This window comes from Marmota marmota, unplaced genomic scaffold (assembly GCF_001458135.2).
Source record: "Marmota marmota marmota unplaced genomic scaffold, marMar, whole genome shotgun sequence".
Classification (NCBI taxonomy): Eukaryota; Metazoa; Chordata; class Mammalia; order Rodentia; family Sciuridae; genus Marmota; species Marmota marmota.
The window spans coordinates 4,556,006-4,575,432 of NW_025999880.1; the positions used below are offsets into that span (position 1 = coordinate 4,556,006).

General features: G+C 40.9%; 1 protein-coding gene, 2 long non-coding RNA genes and 3 other non-coding genes across 6 annotated transcripts in view; 5 read left to right on the top strand and 1 right to left on the bottom strand.

Annotated features, from left to right (window-relative positions):
* Positions 1–4,694: 4,694 nt before the first annotated feature.
* LOC125613079 lies at positions 4,695–4,858 on the top strand. The gene has a single exon (XR_007343580.1). It is a non-coding gene; the product is annotated as a U1 spliceosomal RNA (small nuclear RNA).
* On the top strand, positions 4,699–6,093 carry LOC125612044. The gene is made up of 3 exons (XR_007342296.1): positions 4,699–4,829; positions 5,184–5,186; positions 5,497–6,093. It is a non-coding gene; the product is annotated as an uncharacterized LOC125612044 (long non-coding RNA).
* LOC125613054 lies at positions 5,937–6,100 on the top strand. Its single transcript, XR_007343549.1, has one exon. It is a non-coding gene; the product is annotated as a U1 spliceosomal RNA (small nuclear RNA).
* A 4,630-nt stretch (positions 6,101–10,730) lies between these two features.
* The window catches only part of LOC125612042, a 20,404-nt gene continuing 11,707 nt past the window's right edge, over positions 10,731–19,427 (bottom strand). Inside the window, exons 3-4 of the long non-coding RNA XR_007342295.1 lie at positions 15,656–15,664; positions 10,731–10,767 (exon numbers count right to left, since the gene is read on the bottom strand). This is a non-coding gene — a long non-coding RNA (uncharacterized LOC125612042). The remainder of the gene's footprint in view (positions 10,768–15,655; positions 15,665–19,427) is intronic.
* Positions 11,255–11,418, top strand: LOC125613010. The gene has a single exon (XR_007343528.1). It is a non-coding gene; the product is annotated as a U1 spliceosomal RNA (small nuclear RNA).
* The window catches only part of Tex14 (testis expressed 14, intercellular bridge forming factor), a 75,774-nt gene continuing 72,024 nt past the window's right edge, over positions 15,678–19,427 (top strand). Inside the window, exon 1 of the mRNA XM_048788235.1 lies at positions 15,678–15,813. Within this exon, the coding sequence (XP_048644192.1) occupies positions 15,678–15,813 (136 nt within the window). The remainder of the gene's footprint in view (positions 15,814–19,427) is intronic.

Consider the following 19,427-nt stretch of genomic DNA (forward strand, 5'->3'; position numbering starts at 1 on the left):
TGTGGCTCAGTGGGTAAGCACCCCTGGTTTCAATCCCTGGTACCAATAAATAAATAAATGATAGAAGAAATGGGGAAATATCCCTCATCTTTTGTTTCCTCATAGTTTGTGTGAGATTAGTATTGGGGGTTTTGAACAGAATAGTGATGCCAACAGAAATAGGTTTTATCAGGATCCCTGGATGCTGTGTTAATAGACTGGGATAGCAAGGATGAAAGGAGATAGGAGGCTACAGTAATCTGGGCAGGGGTTGAGAAAGGCTTGTCCAGATTGGTAGCACTGGAATTGTAAAAAGGGATCAGATTCTGAATATATTTTTAAGGAAAAAAAAAAAAACAAGACTTGCTGGTTAATTGTATTTGAGATAGGAAATGAAAGAAAGGAGAAAAAGATGACCTCTAAATCTGATTTCTATTTCTCCTTTAATATTTTTTCACCTGTTGAAAACCAGAATCCAGGGCAGGGTTGTGGCTCAGTGGCAGCATGCTTGCCTTGCACATGTGAGACATTGGGTTTGATCCTCAGCACCACATAAAAATAAAAACAAAAATAAAGATATTTTTTTAAAAAAGAAAGGAAAAACAGAATCCAAAGTGCACTCCTTCCTTACTCTTCCTTTCCATCCCCATTCAAGGTAAAGCTGGGGTATCAACCTATAAAGGCAGTCAGAATCATGAGAGGAAGTGGGGATCCTCCTTGAACTTTTTTTAAATTATTTTTTAAAACTTTATATTATGGAGGGGCTAGGGTTGTGGCTCAGTGCTAGAGCACTTGCCTAGAATGTGTGAGGCACTGGGTTCGAGTCTCAGCACCACATATAAATAAGTTAAATAAAGGTCCATTGACAACTAAAAAATATATATTTAAAAAAAACCTTTATATTATGAAAAATTTCTAATGTAAACAAAATAACTTCAGGCATTCCCATTTAACCATACCAGCTTCAGCAATGACTAATTCAAGTCCTAACTTGTTTCATCTACCCTGAATACTCTAAACCCACCCACCCTGATTATTTTAAAACAGATTCGTATTTTACAAGTTGAATGTCCTTATCTGAAATGTTTGGGACCATAAATGTTTGAGATTTTGAAGATTTTTGGATTTTGGAATATTTGCATAGACTTTATTAGTTGAGCTGGGTATAGTAGGGCCTGCCTGTAATCCCAGCAACTTGGGAGGATGAAGCAGGAGGATTGCAAGGTGGACTCTGGCCTAAACAATATAGTGTGGAGACCCTGTCTCAAAATAAAAAGGGCTTGGGGATATAGCTCAGTGGTAGAGAGTGCATGGACTTGTTCCATCACCAATACCCGGAGGGAAAAATAATCCCTTTTTGCCCTTTACCCCAAAGCTAGAAGTAAATACTAAAAATATTACTCTGCTTTTCCCTGCCTTTCTGTGAAAGAGTTTGCCATATGCCTATAATTTCAAAGACTCTGGAAGCTGAGACAGGAGGATCAGAAATTCAAGGCCAGCCTGGGCAACTTAGCAAGACCCTAGCATGTGCGAGGCCCTGGGTTCGATCCTCAGTACCACATAAAAATAAAAAAAAGATATTGTGTCCATCTACAACTAAAAAATAAAATATTAAAAAAATACCCTCCAGGCTCAGTGATGCATGCCTGTAATTCTAGTGGCTCAGGAGGCTGAGACAGGAGGATTGCAAGTTCAAAGCCAGCTTCAACTATTTAGTGAGACCCTAAGCAATTTAGTAAGACCCTGTCTCAAATTACAAGGCGGGGAGCTGGGGATGTGGCATAGTGGTTTTGAGTACCCCTGGGTTCAATCCCTATTTCAAAAAAAATTAATTAAAATTAAAAAGGGGTGGGGATATAGTTCAGTGGTAAAGTGCCCCTGGGTTCAATCCCTGATACCACGCACACACAAAAAGTTGGCTATAAACTGGACACAGTGGCGCACACCTGAAATCCCAGTGGCTGGGAGGCTGAGGCAGGAGTATTGTGAATTCAAAGCCAGCCTCAGCAACTTAGTGAGGTGCTAAGCAACTCAGCAAGACCCTGTCTGTAAATAAAATCACAAAATAGGGCTGGAGATATGGCTCATTGGTTGAGTTCAATCTCTACGACACACACACAAAAAAAGTTGGCTATAAATAGATTTTCTTTCTTGTCTTGTTCAACTGTAGATCATAAGGCCCTCATTCCAGAAAGGGTCCTGCTCCATAGAGGGAAGGAGCAGATTCAGTGGTGCATGCCTATAATCCCAACTACTGAGGCAGGAGGATCACAAGTTGGTCAGCCTAGCAAGCCCTAAACAGTTTAGCAAGACCCAGTTTCAAAATAAAGCTGCATAAAGAGGCCAAGAAGAATCTGAGTTCCCTTATGCTTTTTGTCCAAATATATTTCTAAATGGCTCTCCATATTTATGGAATCCTAAGTATAAAAATGGATATTTCACCCTGGATCTTTGGGTCTTTGATATGAAGGCTCCTGTGTCATGGAAAACTATAAGCAAATAAATTTGTTACAGCACTTTATTTCAGCAACATCAAATGTTGAACCTTCAGGAGGAATGTTTGAACTTCTCTATTCCTTACGTCCAAAATGCATCATTATCCCTTCTTCCTCAACTATATAATTTTGGGGCCCAGTTCAAAATATTGTTTATGAATAAGTTGAATATGTTTTTCCTATTTTGCTGCAAAGCTGTTGCTTTACTGGTATAAAATAGCAGCAGCAAATGCAGCATATTACAAAATTAAAATATCAAATACCAGCCTCAGTAATGTAGTGAGGCCCTAAGCAATTTAGCAGGACCCTGTCTTAAAATAAAAAATACAAAGCACTAGGGATGTGGCTCAGTGGTTAAGAGACCCTGGGTTCTATCCCTAATACCAAAACCAAAAATAAACAAATAAAATCCCCAAAGCCAAAATAACATTTAATTATACATAAATAAACATAGATAAATAACACACATAATATTCCCTAATCTCCCACCCAAATCCCAGTTATCCTTTTATTCTTTCCAGAACTTTTGTTTTCCTTTCATAAATAGTATTATGCTGTCTTTTCCCACTCCTTAAGATGTATTTCATATGTCATCCTTTCTAGGTGCAGGGGATATAACTTAATGGTAGAGTGCTTGCCTGTGCAGAGCCCTGGTACTGGGGAAAAAAAAAAAAAAAAAAAGGCTTCCAGGGAGCCTTCTCTGATGTTGCTGAAATAAAGTGCTCAAGAAGTAAACTCTTGCCAGTAATGAGCCATTGTGTGAGAAGCTGTGTCATCTTTGGGCAGAGATCTTCTGCCTCAAGGAACCATTGTAGGGGCTGGGGATGTGGCTCAAGCGGTAGCATGCTCGCCTGGCATGCGTGCGGCCCGGGTTCGATTCTCAGCACCACATACAAACAAAGATGTTGTGTCCGCTGAAAACTAAAAAAAGTAAATATTAAAAAATAATAATAATAATTTTTTTTTTAAAAAGGAACCCTTGTAAGCTAGTGAGAGCAACTAGGAATTCTGACTAGAAATGAGGGTTATAGAAAAAAGTTAAAAAAAAAGTTTCACAGCATTTCTCACTTTAATTTGACTTCTTTTCCATAGCTCTTATTTGTTATTTTGTTGCTGTTGTTTGTTTGTTTGTTTTGCTTTTTGGCACCAGGGATTGAACCCAGGGGTGCTTAACCACTGAGCACATCCCCAGACCTATTTATTTATTTATTTTAAATATTTTATTACTTTTTGTCGGACATTTATTTATATGTGATGCTGAGAATTGAACCCAGTGTCTCACACATGCTAGGCAAGCTCTCTAGCACTGAACCAGAAACCCAGCCCCCAAAGTTTATTTTGAGACAACTTGCTAAGTTGCTGAGGCTGGCTTTGAACTTGTGATCCTTCTGCCTCAACTTCTGGAGTTGCTAGGATTACAGGCATGCTCCACCATGCTTGGCAGAGCCTCTGTGTTCTTTGGAAGCAGGAATTAACTTTCATTCTTAATATCCTCAATAATAGAAATGCAGCACATGCTTGTTCAATGCATGAGTAAAATGGACCACTTCTACTATCATTTACTGATTTTGTTGTTATTACTATTAAATATGATTCAGATTTCTGCTCATGAAAGAGAATGTGGCAAGGTTCGGTGCTGCACACCTGTAGTCCCAGCTATGCAGGAGGCCAAGGCAGGAGGATCACAAGTTTGAGGCCAATCTGGGAACTATAGTGAGACCCTGTCTTAAAATAATAAATAGGGCTGTGGATATAGCTCTGGTTGAATGCCCCTGTGTTCAATTCCCAGTCCCTTGGTATAGGGGAGGGGGAGGGGGAAGAAGAAAGAAGAATAAAAAAGGGAAAAAATGCTCCTTGTGTTCTAGCAGGAAAGAGGACGAAACAGGAAAAGTTATCACATGCTAGTAGGCCTGCCTTTTGTCCTCTCAAGGCTAGAGGAAGCATGGATTCCGAGTGAGGGATCTAAGTTCCCTGCCCGTCTGACATCCACAGAGGCGGGTAATATGTAGATGAACATCCGGTGCAAACTGGGAAAAGTTTCTTATATGTTTGTTGTTTCTTGGAGTGTAGTTTGGGGAATTTCCGAGACTGCTAGTTTCATAAAGTGTTTGGAGGTCATTTGTGTCATGATATGGAGTTTTAAGGTGAACGCTTATGTTACGACCCTACGTGTATGGTGCAGTGTACACCTGGCTGTGAAGGCTTCAGCCTTTTCAACTCATACTTACCTGGCAGGGGAGATACCATGATCACGAAGGTGGTTTTCCCAGGGCGAGGCTTATCCATTGCACTCCGGATGTGCTGACCCGTGTGATTTCCCCAAACGCGGGAAACTCGACTGCATAATTTGTGGTAGTGGGGGACTGCGTTCGCGCTCTCCCCTGCATCTGTTGGTTAAAAGTCAGGAGCATGCTTGCTCAATGGTTGAGTTTCCTAGGCTGTTCAGGCTGGTATTGTTTCTTTTTCTTGAAGATCACTTTTGTTTTGTTTTCTTGTAAGTTGGTTTCTCTACCGCTGTTCTCGTGGTGCTTCCGATTCTTATTCCTTGGAAGCTGGGAGGACTTTCTTAAATGGCTATTAGTGGGTTTTTTAAGTTTACTTTGGAGTTTTCATTGGGTTGAACTCTCGGAAGAACTTCAGTATCAGTAATTCTTATTTACAGGGCGAGGAACAGACAGGTTCAGAGGTTAGAAGCTTATTTAGAGGCAGGCGGTATAAAAAAGATTTTTAAATAGAGGAATGCAGTGTGAGCATTGGATTTTGCTGAACAGATCTTGGATTCCAAAACTCCCGTTCCAGACTGGGATATCAGTGCAATGATAGAGCACGCGCCTAAAGTATGGGGCCCAGCACCCCCAAACAACACCATAATGCTCCTACTCTTGCCATACATCCCGCTAGCATGGTGTGTGCTCCCTATTAAAATAGGAGGAAGTGATGTTGGAGTGGTGTAGAACGTCCCTATCTCAGTATGAAGTTGGCTCCTTGACGTTCTTTTGCTCAGGGTGGCCTGTCCTCACAGGGAGATCGGAAGGCTTTCGACTATGCAAAAGTTAGGAGAGAGATGGATTTCTGGTCAGAAAAATAGCACGATAGGTGTCATTTAGGTCATTGCAAACAGGAGGAACTGATGTTTGGAAGCTGGCCCAGAATGTTGTGCAGCAGTCGACCAAAAGCAACGCAATTTTTCCCGATCATCAACCCGGCCTGCGCGTGACGTAAAGCCAGGAGGCGGAGTATGTAGATTAGAGATTCGGTGCATTTTGGAAGCATCCCTGGAAATCATCTTTCTATCATAGCATTTCTATCAGCAATAATAGAGAAATGCAGTGTGAACGTGAGCAGATCCAAATGTGGGGATTTCAGTGTGTAGATACAGCCCAACTAGAGCCTATTCAGTATTGACCCGAATCGTACAGTGGTGTGCAAGGCAGTGGGGAGTGTCAGGGATAGTTTGAGCTCATACTTACCTGGCAGGGGAGATACCATGATCACGAAGGTGGTTTTCCCAGGGCGAGGCTTATCCATTGCACTCCGGATGTGCTGACCCCTGCGATTTCCCCAAATGCGGGAAACTCGACTGCATAATTTGTGGTAGTGGGGGACTGCGTTCGCGCTCTCCCCTGATATTTTTTGGTTTTCAAAGCGTAGAGTATGTTTTCTTGTATGTGTGGCTTTTCTTTTTACTTTTTTAAGAACACAGCATCGCAGGGCTCTTTCTTTGGGTGCTTACGCGCCCATGTTCATTTGCATCTATTGCAGATGAATTTTGTTTTTTCATACAATGTAAATAGTGTTTGGGTCAGCTTTTTTTCCCCCCCTCACTTTGTATAGAGATGATGTAGTGTTAAAATTAATTTCAGATTTAAAAATTTGGTCACTTTACAAAATTTAAAATTTATTTTAGTTGTAGGTGGACACATATCTTTATTTATTTTCATATGGTACTAAGGAATGAACCGAGGGCCTCACATATGCTAGGCAATCACTCTACCACTGAGTTTTAATCCCAGCCCCTCACTAGATTTTTTTTTTTTAAAGAGAGAGAGAGAATTTTTTTTTATTGGTTGTTCAAAACATTACAAAGCTCATGCTATATCATCTTTCATACATTGGACTCAATTGGGTTATGAACTCCCATTTTTACCCCAAATACAAATTGCAGAATCACATCGGTTACACACTCACAGTTTTACATAATGGCATATTAGTGACTGTTGTATTCTGCTACTTTTCCTATCCCCTACTATCCCCCCTCCCCTCCCCTCCCATCTTCGCTCTCTACCTCATCTGCTGTTGTTCAATTCTCTCCCTTGTTTCCACCCCCCCTTTCCCCTCACAACCTCTTATATGTAATTTTGTGTAACATTGAGGGTCTCCTACCATTTCCATATGCTTTCCCTTCTCTCTCCCTTTCTCTCCCCCCACTCGGTTCAGAAAAGAATTTTTAGGTAGAAGAAAATATTTTATACGTAATAATAGGATATATTCATCTTTTCATCAACGAAATCACAAGATAGACTGTGCGCTGAGTGCAGTCATGCATGCCTGTAATCCAGTGACTCAGGAGGCTGAAGAATCAGGATTGCAAGTTCAAGGACAGCCTCAGTAATTAGTGAGACCCTGTCTAAAAGTAAAAAGGTCTGGGGATGTAGTTCAGTGGTAAACTCCCCCTGGGTTCTATCATCAGTACCAAACAAATAAAAAGTCCTGAATGGATCTGTTATTCTAATGCAGCTCTGGCAAGTCCGCTTGCCTTATAGATGGTGATCACATTTATTACAGGAGGACTATCTCTGCATTATTTCTCATAACATCCCCATTGCTCATACTACTGACTGGCATTTTAGAAGTTTAAATGGCTATGAGTAAATGAGAAGTATGCACCTCATATAAGTAATGACTCAAAGGCAGATGATTTTCATTAGCAGCACTCAGAATTTCAAGAATGCTTGGCGAATAGAGAAAATATGGAGTAGGTATATGGTCATCAGAAAGAATTCCTTGGCAAAAAAAAAAGGGGGGGGCATGTGAGGTCAAAGCTATAGGGGACATAAATAAATAGTTATAGAGGCCTCAGAACTGTGGCCAGCCAGGTATTCATGGATACTATCAAAACAGCCAAAATGTTATTTTCCTCATGTGAAATTAAGCCTTCTGGAATAAAATTAGGAAAGTAATTCAATAATGAGATGATAGATGTAAGGTGATCTGGGTCACATTTTTTGGATGAGGGTATCTAGCAAATGTCTAAAAAATTACTGTGATTTGTATTGCAGAGCCTATGACAGAAATATAGGCCCAGGGCAGTGTGTTGAGAGTGAATGGGTAGCCAGGCACAGTGGCACATGCCTGTATTCCCAGAGACTTGGGAGGCTGAGGCAAGAGAATCACAAGTTCAGGGCTAGCCTCAGCAACTAAGTGAGGCCCCCCCAAACAACTTAGTGAGACCTTGTCTCAAAATAAAATATAAAAAGGGTAGAGATGTGGTTCAGTGATTAAGCACCTTTGGGTTCAGTCCTCAGTACAAAAAATGAAAACACACAGCCAAACAAAACAAAACAAACAAAAAAACACCACATAAACAATGAATGGATGGGTTTGCCCCTCAAGGTCCAGAGAGCGGCCATAGAGTTTTTCATGCTTTCTTAGTAATAGACATTTATAGATTCAGTTATATTGGCATTATGGACTTTCTGACAAGCCACACCTGCCTTGTGGAGTTGTTCTTTGCTTTTTTTGGCATCAAGGATTGAACTCAGGGGTAGTTAACCACTGAACCATATCCCCAACCCTTTTTTGTATTTTATTTAAAGACAGGGTCCACAGAGTTTCTTAGGGCCTCACTAAGTTGCTGAGGCTAGCTTTGAACTTGAGATCTCCTGCCTCAGCCTCCAGAGTCTCTGAGATTACAGACCACATCTGGACCTTAAGAAGTTTTATAAAATAAGACTCAGCTTTTAAAAATTACTGAGTATTGGTCTGGCTTAGAGGTAGCATTTCTTGCCTAGCATGCATAAGGTCCTGGTTCAATCCTCATCACTGGAAAAAAAAATCTGGAGTATATATGCCACCCTTATTGTATTTCTGGGCAGCAGTGATCTGAGAGAAATGCAGATGTGCCTGCCGGTGTTGTCCTTCCCTAGATATATGTCAACTCTCCAAAAAACGTTGTACTGAGGAATTGTGTTCCTTCATCTATTCCTATTTGGGGCCTATTTTCTTTTTGGTCACAGTAGTTAGCTTATTTGGGGGGTTTTGTTTTGTACTGGAAATTGAACTCTTTACCACTGAGCTACATCCCAGCCCCACTGCTTTTTTTTTTTTTTTTGTACTGGGTATTGAACCCAGGGGTGCTAATCAACTGAGCCACATTCCCAACCCTTTTTATTTTATTGTTTTAGTTTTAGACAGGATCTGGCTAAGTTGCTGAGGGCTTTGCTAAATTGCTGAGCCTGGCTTTGAGCTTGGGATCCTCTTGCCTCAGCATCTGGAGTTACTGGGATTACAAGCATACACCATTACATCCAGCCGCAGCCCTTTTTAGTTTTTAAGACAGGGCCTTTAAAAAAAAAAAAAAAAAAAAAAAGATGGAGCCTTACTAAGTTGCTGAGGATGGCGGGGAACTTGCTGATCTCCTGCTTCAGTTTCCAAAGTCACTGGGATTACAGGCAAATGCCGCCTCTCCTAGTTATTTTCTGTTGTTATACATACATATATTATGCACACATGTTCATTTGTGAATATATCTTCACTATAATTATAACTAATCATTATCATCCCAGAAGATAAATTCAAGTACAGACAGCAAAACATGGTAAAGTCACAGTCTATCTGATACCGAACTCTGTGTTCAAAACTATTTAAAAATCCAATTTAGAGCCAGGCGTGGTGGTGAAATAATCCCAGCAGCTCGGAGGCTGGGGTAGGAGGATCTCGAGTTGAAAGCCAGCTTCAGCAGAAGTGAGGCACTATGTAACTAAATGAGACCCTGTCTCTAAATAAAATACAAAATAGGGCTGGGGATGTGGTTCGGTGGTTGAGTGCCCCTGAGTTCAATTCCTGGTACAAAAACAAAACAAAAAAAACAAAAAACACAATTTTGATGTGATCTCACTGGGAAGCAAAAACAGTTTAACATTATTTCTTTTTTTAAAATATTTTTATTGTATATGGACACAATACCTTTATTTTTTTATTTTTATTTTTACGTGGTGCTGAGGATCGAACCCAGTGCCTCCTGTGTGCTAGGCAAGCACTGTACCACTGAGCCACAACCCCGGCCCCTTAACAATATTTCTGAAAGGATTTAGTCTGTCACTGGGTATAAAATCAGCAACATTTGTTATCATTTCAGTGAATTTGCCTTCAGTAATTTCCCTTAAGGCTTCACATTTTTACAAAATTGCAGTCGTGATATAACACCATCTCATAAGTTTTTTCCTCTTAACCTCATGGAATAAATTTTTCCATTCCCCCATGCTGGGGATCAACCCCAGCACATCCAGCTCCTAATTTTTTGTTATTAATCATTTTTATATGATTGTTGTTTGGTTAATAATCTATTTCCCTGTTGTTTTTGTTTTTTTGGCACCAGGGATTAAACCCAGGTGTACTTTACTACTACTGAGCCACATCTCCACCCCTATTTATTTATTTATTTATTTTAATTTTTGAGGCAGGACCTCGAACTCTCCATCCTCTTGCCTCAGCCTCTTAAGTCGCTGGGATAACAGGCATGTGGCAAAATATATGCATATTTTGGGATTATCACAAAACATCAAGAAAGTGTAACAGTGGTAACTTTGTAGTTGGATCGTAGTTGATTTTAATTTTTAAAACTTTTCTGCCTTTTTCAAATTACTTATAAGGGAAATTTATCACTTGTAGTAACTAAAAGAATACACCCCCAAAGTACCAAACAAAACAAAGCCTTTTTTTTTTATATATATATAGAGACTGTAAGGAAAATACTACTAAAGGCTTTGATACTATAGTCATTAGAAATTATAAAAAGAATTGTTTTGCTTGGAGCAAAATGTAGAAGAAAGGACAAGTAGCCAGTTTGTTCCTAAATACAAGCTGGATGCTGTTCTGCTTGTGCTATACCTGTCACCAGTCCAGAAGCAGAGTGGCCTGAGTGGGGTCGGGAGACTAGAAGCTGCATTTTATATTCATTCAGTTCTTACAGAAACCGTGTAAGGCAGGCAGGCAGAATTATTTCCACTTTACAATTTTTGGAAATGGAAACATACTGAGGGTTTGACCGAGAATCTGAAACAGCAGTTCAGACCTGACACAACCCACTGTACTCCCATCCCTACATACCCCGCCTCGCCAGGGTCTCCCAAGCTGGTCAGCGCAACAGCGCACGACTAAGACTTGTTCATGCCAGAATTTTTGCAGACATCGAAAAGGCAAGGAATATTTAAATCTTTTCAGTCACACCTGCAGAAGTCTTTTGGAGACAAATGAGGGGTGGTTCCTTAGAGCCAACTCATCCATAAGGAAACTGTGAAAGGAAAAAAGCCATGAAGGAGAAACTGACGTCACTTCAAGAGGCGGGGATATGTAGATAAGAGTACGATGATTGCTGGTTCGAGAGCGTTTTTCTCGCGGCAAAATTTCCAGCAAATATCCCGGAAATTGTAGCTTGATCTGCAACATATAAAGAAGTGTGTAGTTTGAAATAGAACACCTAAAGAACTTGAAACTGGATTGACCGTGACTAAGTAGTGTGTTAAGGACGAGGGTGAAGTGGCACAAGTGGGCAGCAGCTCATACTTACCTGGCAGGGGAGATACCATGATCACGAAGGTGGTTTTCCCAGGGCGAGGCTTATCCATTGCACTCCGGATGTGCTGACCCCTGCGATTTCCCCAAATGTGGGAAACTCGACTGCATAATTTGTGGTAGTGGGGGACTGCGTTCGCGCTTTCCCCTGGTTTGTTTGTTAAGAATAGATAAAATTTATTACTTGTACCTGATGTAATGGAACCAAGTTGTGAGTATGCCACAAAGCTTTCTAGTGTGGATGTTGGTTAGATGTTTGTGTAAAGTTACCGTTAGTCTATTGAATCCTGAGTACTTTTTTATTACTTAGTTATATCCCAATTGGAAACTGAGTTGGTTTTTTTTTCCCTCTCTATCGAAGATGATGCGCTTGCTTTATTCCGTTTGTGCGATTAAAGTAGGAAAATGGAGGAAATAAAACTACCAGTAATTATGATAGTGAATCTTAACGATTTAGTTAGCATGATGTTAATTTCAAACATGACAGCCTATGTCATTAATTATTTGTTTGCTAGGGACTGACATAGCAAAGTACTGCAGATAGGAGTGGTTAAACAATGACGTTTATTTTTCTCTCCAGGAAGTTTTAAACCGCCCAAGTAAGATCAAGGTACTGACAGAGTTGGGTTCCTCAGTCCTTGATTTTTGAGATACTGTATATTTGCTGCTTCTTCATACTGTGGTCTTAGCCTCTGGGCTGTCCTTCCTCTTTGAAGGACATTCGTAAGTCATTGGGACTGGAGATGTGTATAGCACTTGCCTGCCATTCATGAGACCCTGGGTTCTGTCCCCAGTACTGCAAAACAGAAAAAGACATTATTGTTGAATTACATTCCCACCCTAAGGATCTCATTGTAATTATTCACTCCCCCCCCCCCCCCCCCCCCCCCCCCCCCCCCCCCCCCCCCCCCCCCCCCCCNTAACGATCTCATTGTATTATTCACCTCCCCCCCCCCCGCCCATCTGTACTGGGCTGGGGATTGAACCCAAAGCCTTATGAATTCTAGGCAAGCCTCTACTACTCCCTTCTTGATTTTATTTGTTGCAGTGCTGGAAGTCAAACCCAGGCCTCATGCATTGCAGGCAAGGCCCCCATCACTGAACATCATCTCTTTAAACACTCTAAACAAACACCTAAGGTACTGAAAGTTAAAACATTTGAATGGGGGGGGGGTGAGAGCTCCCAATTTTGTTCATAACAATTAGTCATCTAAATCATAATGATACTATGCCATTTTCTGGGCTGGAGTTGTGGCTTAGTAATAGAGCACTTGCCTAGCAAGTGTGAGGCACTGGTTTTGATCCTAGCATTACATAAAAACAAATTAAAGGCATTGAGTCCATATACAACTGAGAAAAATTTTTTTAATTAAAATGTAGTTTTCTAATACCTGGAAAAAGAAAAGGAAGAAGGTGGGAAAAAGAGGAATGACAGCTTGCTATAAAACTTTGGTTCATATGCATTTAAGACCAAACTATTTTCTGAGCACTTTTTTTAGAGAAAGTTATGCCAGGTGTGGTGGTGCATACCTGTAATCCCAGTGCCTTGGGAGGATGAGGCAGAAAGATTGCAAGTTAGAGGCCAGTTTCAGCAATTTAGTGAGGCCCTGAACAATTTAGCAAGACCTATCTCAAAATTAAAAATAAAAGGGACTCAGATCAATGTAAACACCCCTGAATTCAATCCCTAGTAACAACAACAAAAAGTTGTGATGCTGTTGGATTACTAGAATACTGCTTGTAGTCAGTGACATGGATATTAACAGATACCAAAAAAATAAAGAACTTAATTTAGTACTTTCCACATGTAGTCCCTGGATAAATCAAGGAAGTGTTACTTCTCAGTTGGTTGCTATGTCACAGTTGCTAATTCTAGTGTTTTGGGAGGCTGAGGCAGGAGGATCACAAATTCGAGGCCAGCCTCAGCAACTTAGCAAGACCTTGTCCCAAAATCAAAAATATAACTAGCTGGGAATGTACCTTATGTTAGAGCACCCTGGGTTCAATCCTAGTACCCCCCCACAACCCCCAAAAGTGTTACTTTTCAGTAACCTACAATCCCTGAGCCTCCTGGCTGAAGATCCATTAAATGTATCAGTCTTTTTGACTTTTTCTTTTACTTCACCTCATTTCATACCTTCTGTGCTTCCCCACGTAGCTTGAAGCCCTTGAGGTCCATTCTTGGGGATTTATGTGAATGGGATTTGTTGTCTTATTGTCTGTAGAACATAACACATTGCCACTTATCTGCCTTGCAAGACTATAAACATTGTGGTAGCAATGATCTAATTTTAGGTGTTTTACTCATTACCTGTCACATTTGAAACACGTAGTAGATGTCTTAGCCCATTTTGTGCTGCTATGATGAAATGTCTGAAAACTAGTTATTTGTGGTAGAGAAGTTTATTTCTCACAGTTCTGGAAGCTGTGAAGACCAAGTTGGAGGGACCAGCTTCTGAAGAGGGCCTTCTTGCTGCTTCATCCTGTGATAGAAGGAGGGAGGCACATGTCTGTAATCCCAATGACTCCGAGGCTAAGAAAAAGGATCCCAAGTTCCCAAGTTCAAGGCCTGCTGTGGAGATGACTGAGCTACATCCCAGTCCTTTTTTTTTTTTTTTTTTTTTTGGTACCGGCTATTGAACCCAGGAACATGTAACCACTATGCAACTTCCCCAGCCATTTTGAAAAAAAATTAGGGGACTGGAGATATAACTCAGTTGGTAGAGTGCTTTCCTTGCATGTACAAGGCCCTGGGTTCAATCACCAGCAACACACACAGACACACACACACACACACACACACACACAAATCTATCTATCTATCTATCTGTATCTATCTGTCTGTCTATCTATATTTATATTTTAGAAACAGGGTCTCACTGAATTGCTTAGGTTCTTGCTAAATTGCTGAGGCTGGCTTTGAACTTGGGATCTTCCTGCCTCAGCATCCTGAGCTGCAGAATCACGGGCATGTGCAACCACATCCAGTAGTCTCAGTACTTTTTAAATTTTATTTTGAGACAGGATCTTGCTAACTTGCTCAAGCTGGCCTCAAACTTAAAATCATCCTGCCTCAGCCTCCCACATTCTGGGATTACCAGCCTGCAGCAACTCACCTGGGTCAATTCTTTTTTCTTTTTTTTTTTTTTTTGGTGCTGGGGATTGAACCCAGGGCCTTGTGCATGTGAGGCAAGCACTCTACCAAATGAGCTATATCCCCAACCCCTATTCTTTAACAATAAATAACATTAATGGCAGACACAATGGTACATGCTTGTAATCCTATCAGCTCGAGAGACTTGAGGCAGAAGGATTGAAAGTTTGAGACTAGTCTCAGTAACTTAGTGAGGCTCTAAGTGACTTAGGGAGACCCTGTCTCAAAATCAAAATAAAGGGCTAGGAATGTAGCTTATTGATAAATGTTTCCTTGCTTCATTTCCCAGTACCAAAGCAACAACAAGAAACAAACAAAAAACAGTAACATTGAGCATAAACATTAATCTCATAGAGTTTCTGTAATTGTTCCCCTAAAATCCTCTTCACTACAGTTGACCCTCTGAATTCATGAATTCTACATCCTTATATTCAACCAACCTTGTATAGAAAATTATTTATTTTTGTGGTGCTCGAAATGAAATTCAAGGCTTCATGCATGCCAGGCAAGTGTTCTACCACTGAGCTACATCCCTAGCCCCTAGAAAATATTTTCAAAAACTTGCATCTGTACTAAATTTATACAGGCTTGTTATTATTTTCTAAACAATATAGTATAATAACTATTTACATAGATTTACACTGTATTAGTTGTTCTAGATAATCTAGAGGTGGTTTAAAGTATACTGAGAGAATTCTAGCCATTTGGGAGTTTGAGGCAGGAGGATCTTAAATTCAAGGCCAGGCCAGCCTCAGCAAATTAGCAAGGCCCTAAGCAACTTAGTCTCAAAATAAAAAATAATAAGGGCTGGGGATGTGGCTCAGTGGTTAAGTTCCCCTGGGTTAAATCCCCATTAACCCCCTACCCCCAGGGGGTAGGATGCATGTAGGTTATACACAAGTACTGTGCCATTTTATATAGGGGACATGAGCATCTGTGGATTTTTTTTAATATTTATTTTTTAGTTGTAATTGGACACAGTACCTTTGTTTTATTTATTTATTTATTTTTTTTGTGGCGCTGAGGATCTAACCCATGGCCTTGCATATGCAAGGTCAGTGCTCTACCGCTGAGCCACAACCCCAGCCCACATGTGTGGATTTTGTTATCTGCAGGGGTCCTGGAGCCAGTCCCCTTTGGATACTTAGGAACAATTGTATTAATGAAGGTGAACAGGTTTCCAAATGTAAAGAATCTATTTTGCTTCTTTGTATTTTTGGTTCAGTTAGAATACGTATGCTCTCTTTTGAAACAGGATGTCTCGGGCTATTCATCTTCCAGTCCCCTGTCCTGTTCGGCTTGGTACCTTGAGAAATGACTCCTTGGAAGCTCAGCTTCATGAATATGTCAAACAAGGGAACTACGTGAAAGTGAAAAAAATTCTTAAGAAAGGTAAGTACTATGTTAAAATAGCAGGGGCAATTTAATCTACTTTTTCTTTTTTTTTTTTTTTGGTACTGGGAATTGAACCCAGGGGTGATCTACCAGTGAACTACATCTCTGCCTCTTTTTATTTTTATTTATTTACTTATATATTTGGTACAAGGAATTGAACCCAGGAGCACCTGGGACTGAGTCACATCCCAGCCCTTTTTATTTTGAGACAAGGTCTCACTAAGTTGCTTAGGGCCTTGCCAAGTTACTGAGGCTGATTTTGAACTTGCAATCCTTCATTTTCAGCCTCCTGATCTGCTAGGATCACAGGCATGCACCACTGTGCCCAGCCACCTCTTTTTATTTTTTATTTTTAGATGTGGTCTTGCTAAGTTACCCAGACTGGCCTTAAACTTGGGATCCTTCTCCCTCAGCCTTTCAAGTAGCTAGCTTTATAGGTATATACCACCACAGTGGCTTTAGTCAACATTTCTGAATAGTGTTTAAAGAAAATCTAGGGACATTGTAAAACTATGAGTAATTACTAAGGGAAATCCAGTAGTTAATTTAGGAATGAAATGTTTCCTACCAATGCAGTCTTTATTCAGTAGCGGAGGCCTTAAATCCTGTTTGGAGGCTGTTCTTCTGCCACCCCCCCCCTTTTTTTTCGGGGAGCAGTATACTGCAGATTGTAGTGAGGGTCTCTTTACCACTGAGCTACATCCCAGCCCTTTTTTTAAAAAATTTTTTAAGTTGTTGATGGACCTTTATTTTAATTATTTGTATGTGGTGCTGAGAATCCAATCCAGTGCCTCATGCGTGCTAGGCAAGCTCTCTGCCACTGAGCCACAACCCCAGCCCCCCAGGCCTTTTTAATTTTGCTAAATTTAGGGCCTTCCCAAATTTCTGAGGCTGGCTTTGAACTTGTGATCCTTTTGCCTCGGCCTCTCAAGTTGCTAGAATTACAGGCTTATGCCACTGTGGCCCAGCAATAAATAAATAAATTATTGATGTTTAATTGGAGTATGGATGGGGTTAACAGGTTAAATTGGATATGAAACTGGACTTCATCTGTGTCTGGGAATTATGTGTAAAGTTCAAAAGTGGAAAACAGGAGTAACACATTCCCCCTCTAATGCAGATCTTCCTATGAGATGGCTAAAATGATCCTTGGACTAGGTACAGTGGCACACACCTGTCATGTCAGAGACTTGGGAGGCTAAGGCAAGAGAATCACAAGTTGAGGCCAGCCTGGGCAACTTAGACCCTGTCTCAAAATTAAAAAAAAAAAAAAAATTAAAGGACTGGGGATGTAGCACAATGGTAGAATGCCCCTGGTTATAATCCCCAGCACTGTCAAACTAATAAAAAAATTAATCAGTTAATCAATCAGTTCCAGCCTGCTTAACAGCTGAAATATGATACCCTTTCCCAGTTTCCTCCAAGGTGGCATGCAGAGAACTTGTTTCTGAAATTTAGGGGTCAGGAGATCAGCCATCTATATTGAAGAGTCCTTGATGACTGAATGAGCAAGGGAGACTAGCAGACTGATTAGCCACACTTCTATTAGGCATGGAGGGTATGCTGGAGCATGTAGATTGCACAGAAGGTAGCTGAGCCAAAAGGGATCTTACTCATGAATGAAGAATTTCAACAGAGAGTAGAGAGGTGGAACCTTGGAGGACAAGAGCTGAGGGGTTGCAAGAAGTCCACAGGAGAGGGCATTGGCCTGCAGCAGGGTGCTGTGTACTGTAGTAGAGGTACTGGAATGATCTATTAACAATTTGCACAAAAGAGTAAGCTTTAGTATGAACACAAAGCTACAGAAAGCATCAGCTAAGTTAGAAGGTCTTTGTCTCCTACCCTACTCCTTTGTATGCATTTATTTGTTTGTTTATTTATTTACTTACTTACAGTGCTGGTGATAGAACCTAGGGCCTCCCACATGTCAGTAAAGTACTCTGTCACTGAGCTACATCCCCAGCAATTCCCTTTTTTGTATCATTGGTTCTTACCTCTATCTCAGCTTTGGAGTTGCCAAAAGTAGCCTTGAAGTCAGGCATGGTGACTTGGGAGCCTGAGGCAGGAGGATCCCAAGTTTAAGGCTAGCCTGGGCAACTTAACAAGACACTGTGTCAAAATAAAAAATAGAAAGGGCTGGGATGTGGTAGAATATTCCTGGATTCAACTCATAGTACCAAAAAACAATAGCCAAACAAAAACAAACAATACAACCTTGAGATCAGAGGAAGAGTGGAGAAACAAGGAAAAACAGCAGAGGACTGGGTACTGAAATGTGGAGGGAAGGAGAAATTAGAATTGGATGTAAGATTGAAGGGTTTTTTGTTTGTATGGCTGTTTTTTTTTATTTTTTATTTTTGTAATGGTGAGGATTAAACGCAGAACCTTGTATGTGCTGAGCAAATGCTCTACCACTGAGCTATAGAAGTTTGTTCTTGTTTTGTTGTTGTTGTTTTGATTTGCTTTTAGTGGTACTGGAGATTGAACCCAGGGGTACTACCATGACCCACGTACCAGCCCTTTATTTCATTATTTATTTATTTACTTGGCACTGGGGATTTAACCCAGGGGCACTTTTGCACATCTCCAGCCTCCAGCTACATCTCTAGCCTTCCATCCCTTTTCATTTTTTGAGTTAGGGTCTCCCTAAGTTTCTTAGGGCCTGGATAAATTGCTGAGGCTGGCCTTAAGCTTGCAATCCTCCTGCCTCAGCCTCCTGAGTTGCTGGAATTACAGGTGTGCACCACCGTATCTGGTTTAAGACTGAAGTTTTGATTTCAATAGAATTGATACTGTTGGTCATCGGTGAAGAGTTCTGCTCCCTCACATGTTTAAGTTTAAACATTAAAGAAGTATGCCGAGGCAAGGAGGGTTTATTTTAAAAAGAGTAACATTGACTTCTCCCAGGAGGGAGAAGCAGGCAATAGCTGGTATCCCGGTATCCTAAGAAGTGATGTGGTCTGCCCTTTTTCTGTGTCCTAGGCTTCCTTTGTTCTCCTGCCCTCTTCCCCTTATCTTTCTTCTTCCTGCATATGTGACTAGACCCAGGAATGCTCGGTAGGATGGCCAAAAGGTGGGAAACAGGTGAGCTGAAAGAAGAAGGGCAGGATGGAGCAGCCAAGGACACATTAATTAACAACCTTATAGCTCCCTGTAGGAAGGGGCAATTCCTGGGACAGGTTACCTTAGCAACAGGTTAGAGCAGGAGCAGGTTATGGTGGAGGAAGGGCTCAGAAGGAATTAACATTTCAGTCTCAGGGGACAGTCTCCAACTTGCACTCAAAATTGGCTTCCTTGATCAGACCTGACCCTATTTACCTATCTATACTGACTGTCTGTCTAATTGTAGCTTCAGAAACACAGTATCACATAATCAAGCAAAGAAAATTAAAATCACAACTGTGAAAAGTGCTTCAAAGGAGAGGTCTGTGTGAGAACCTGAAATCCTAAGAGCTAAAGATTTAAACACTGTTAACCAGGGAAAAAGGGCAAGAACAGAAGTGAGCTGAATAATGAAGTTGGAGGGGCTGGGATGTAGCTCAGTGGTGGTGGATTTGCTTACCATGCTAGAGGCCCAGATTCCATCAGAAAACAAGAGGGCTGGGGGGGGG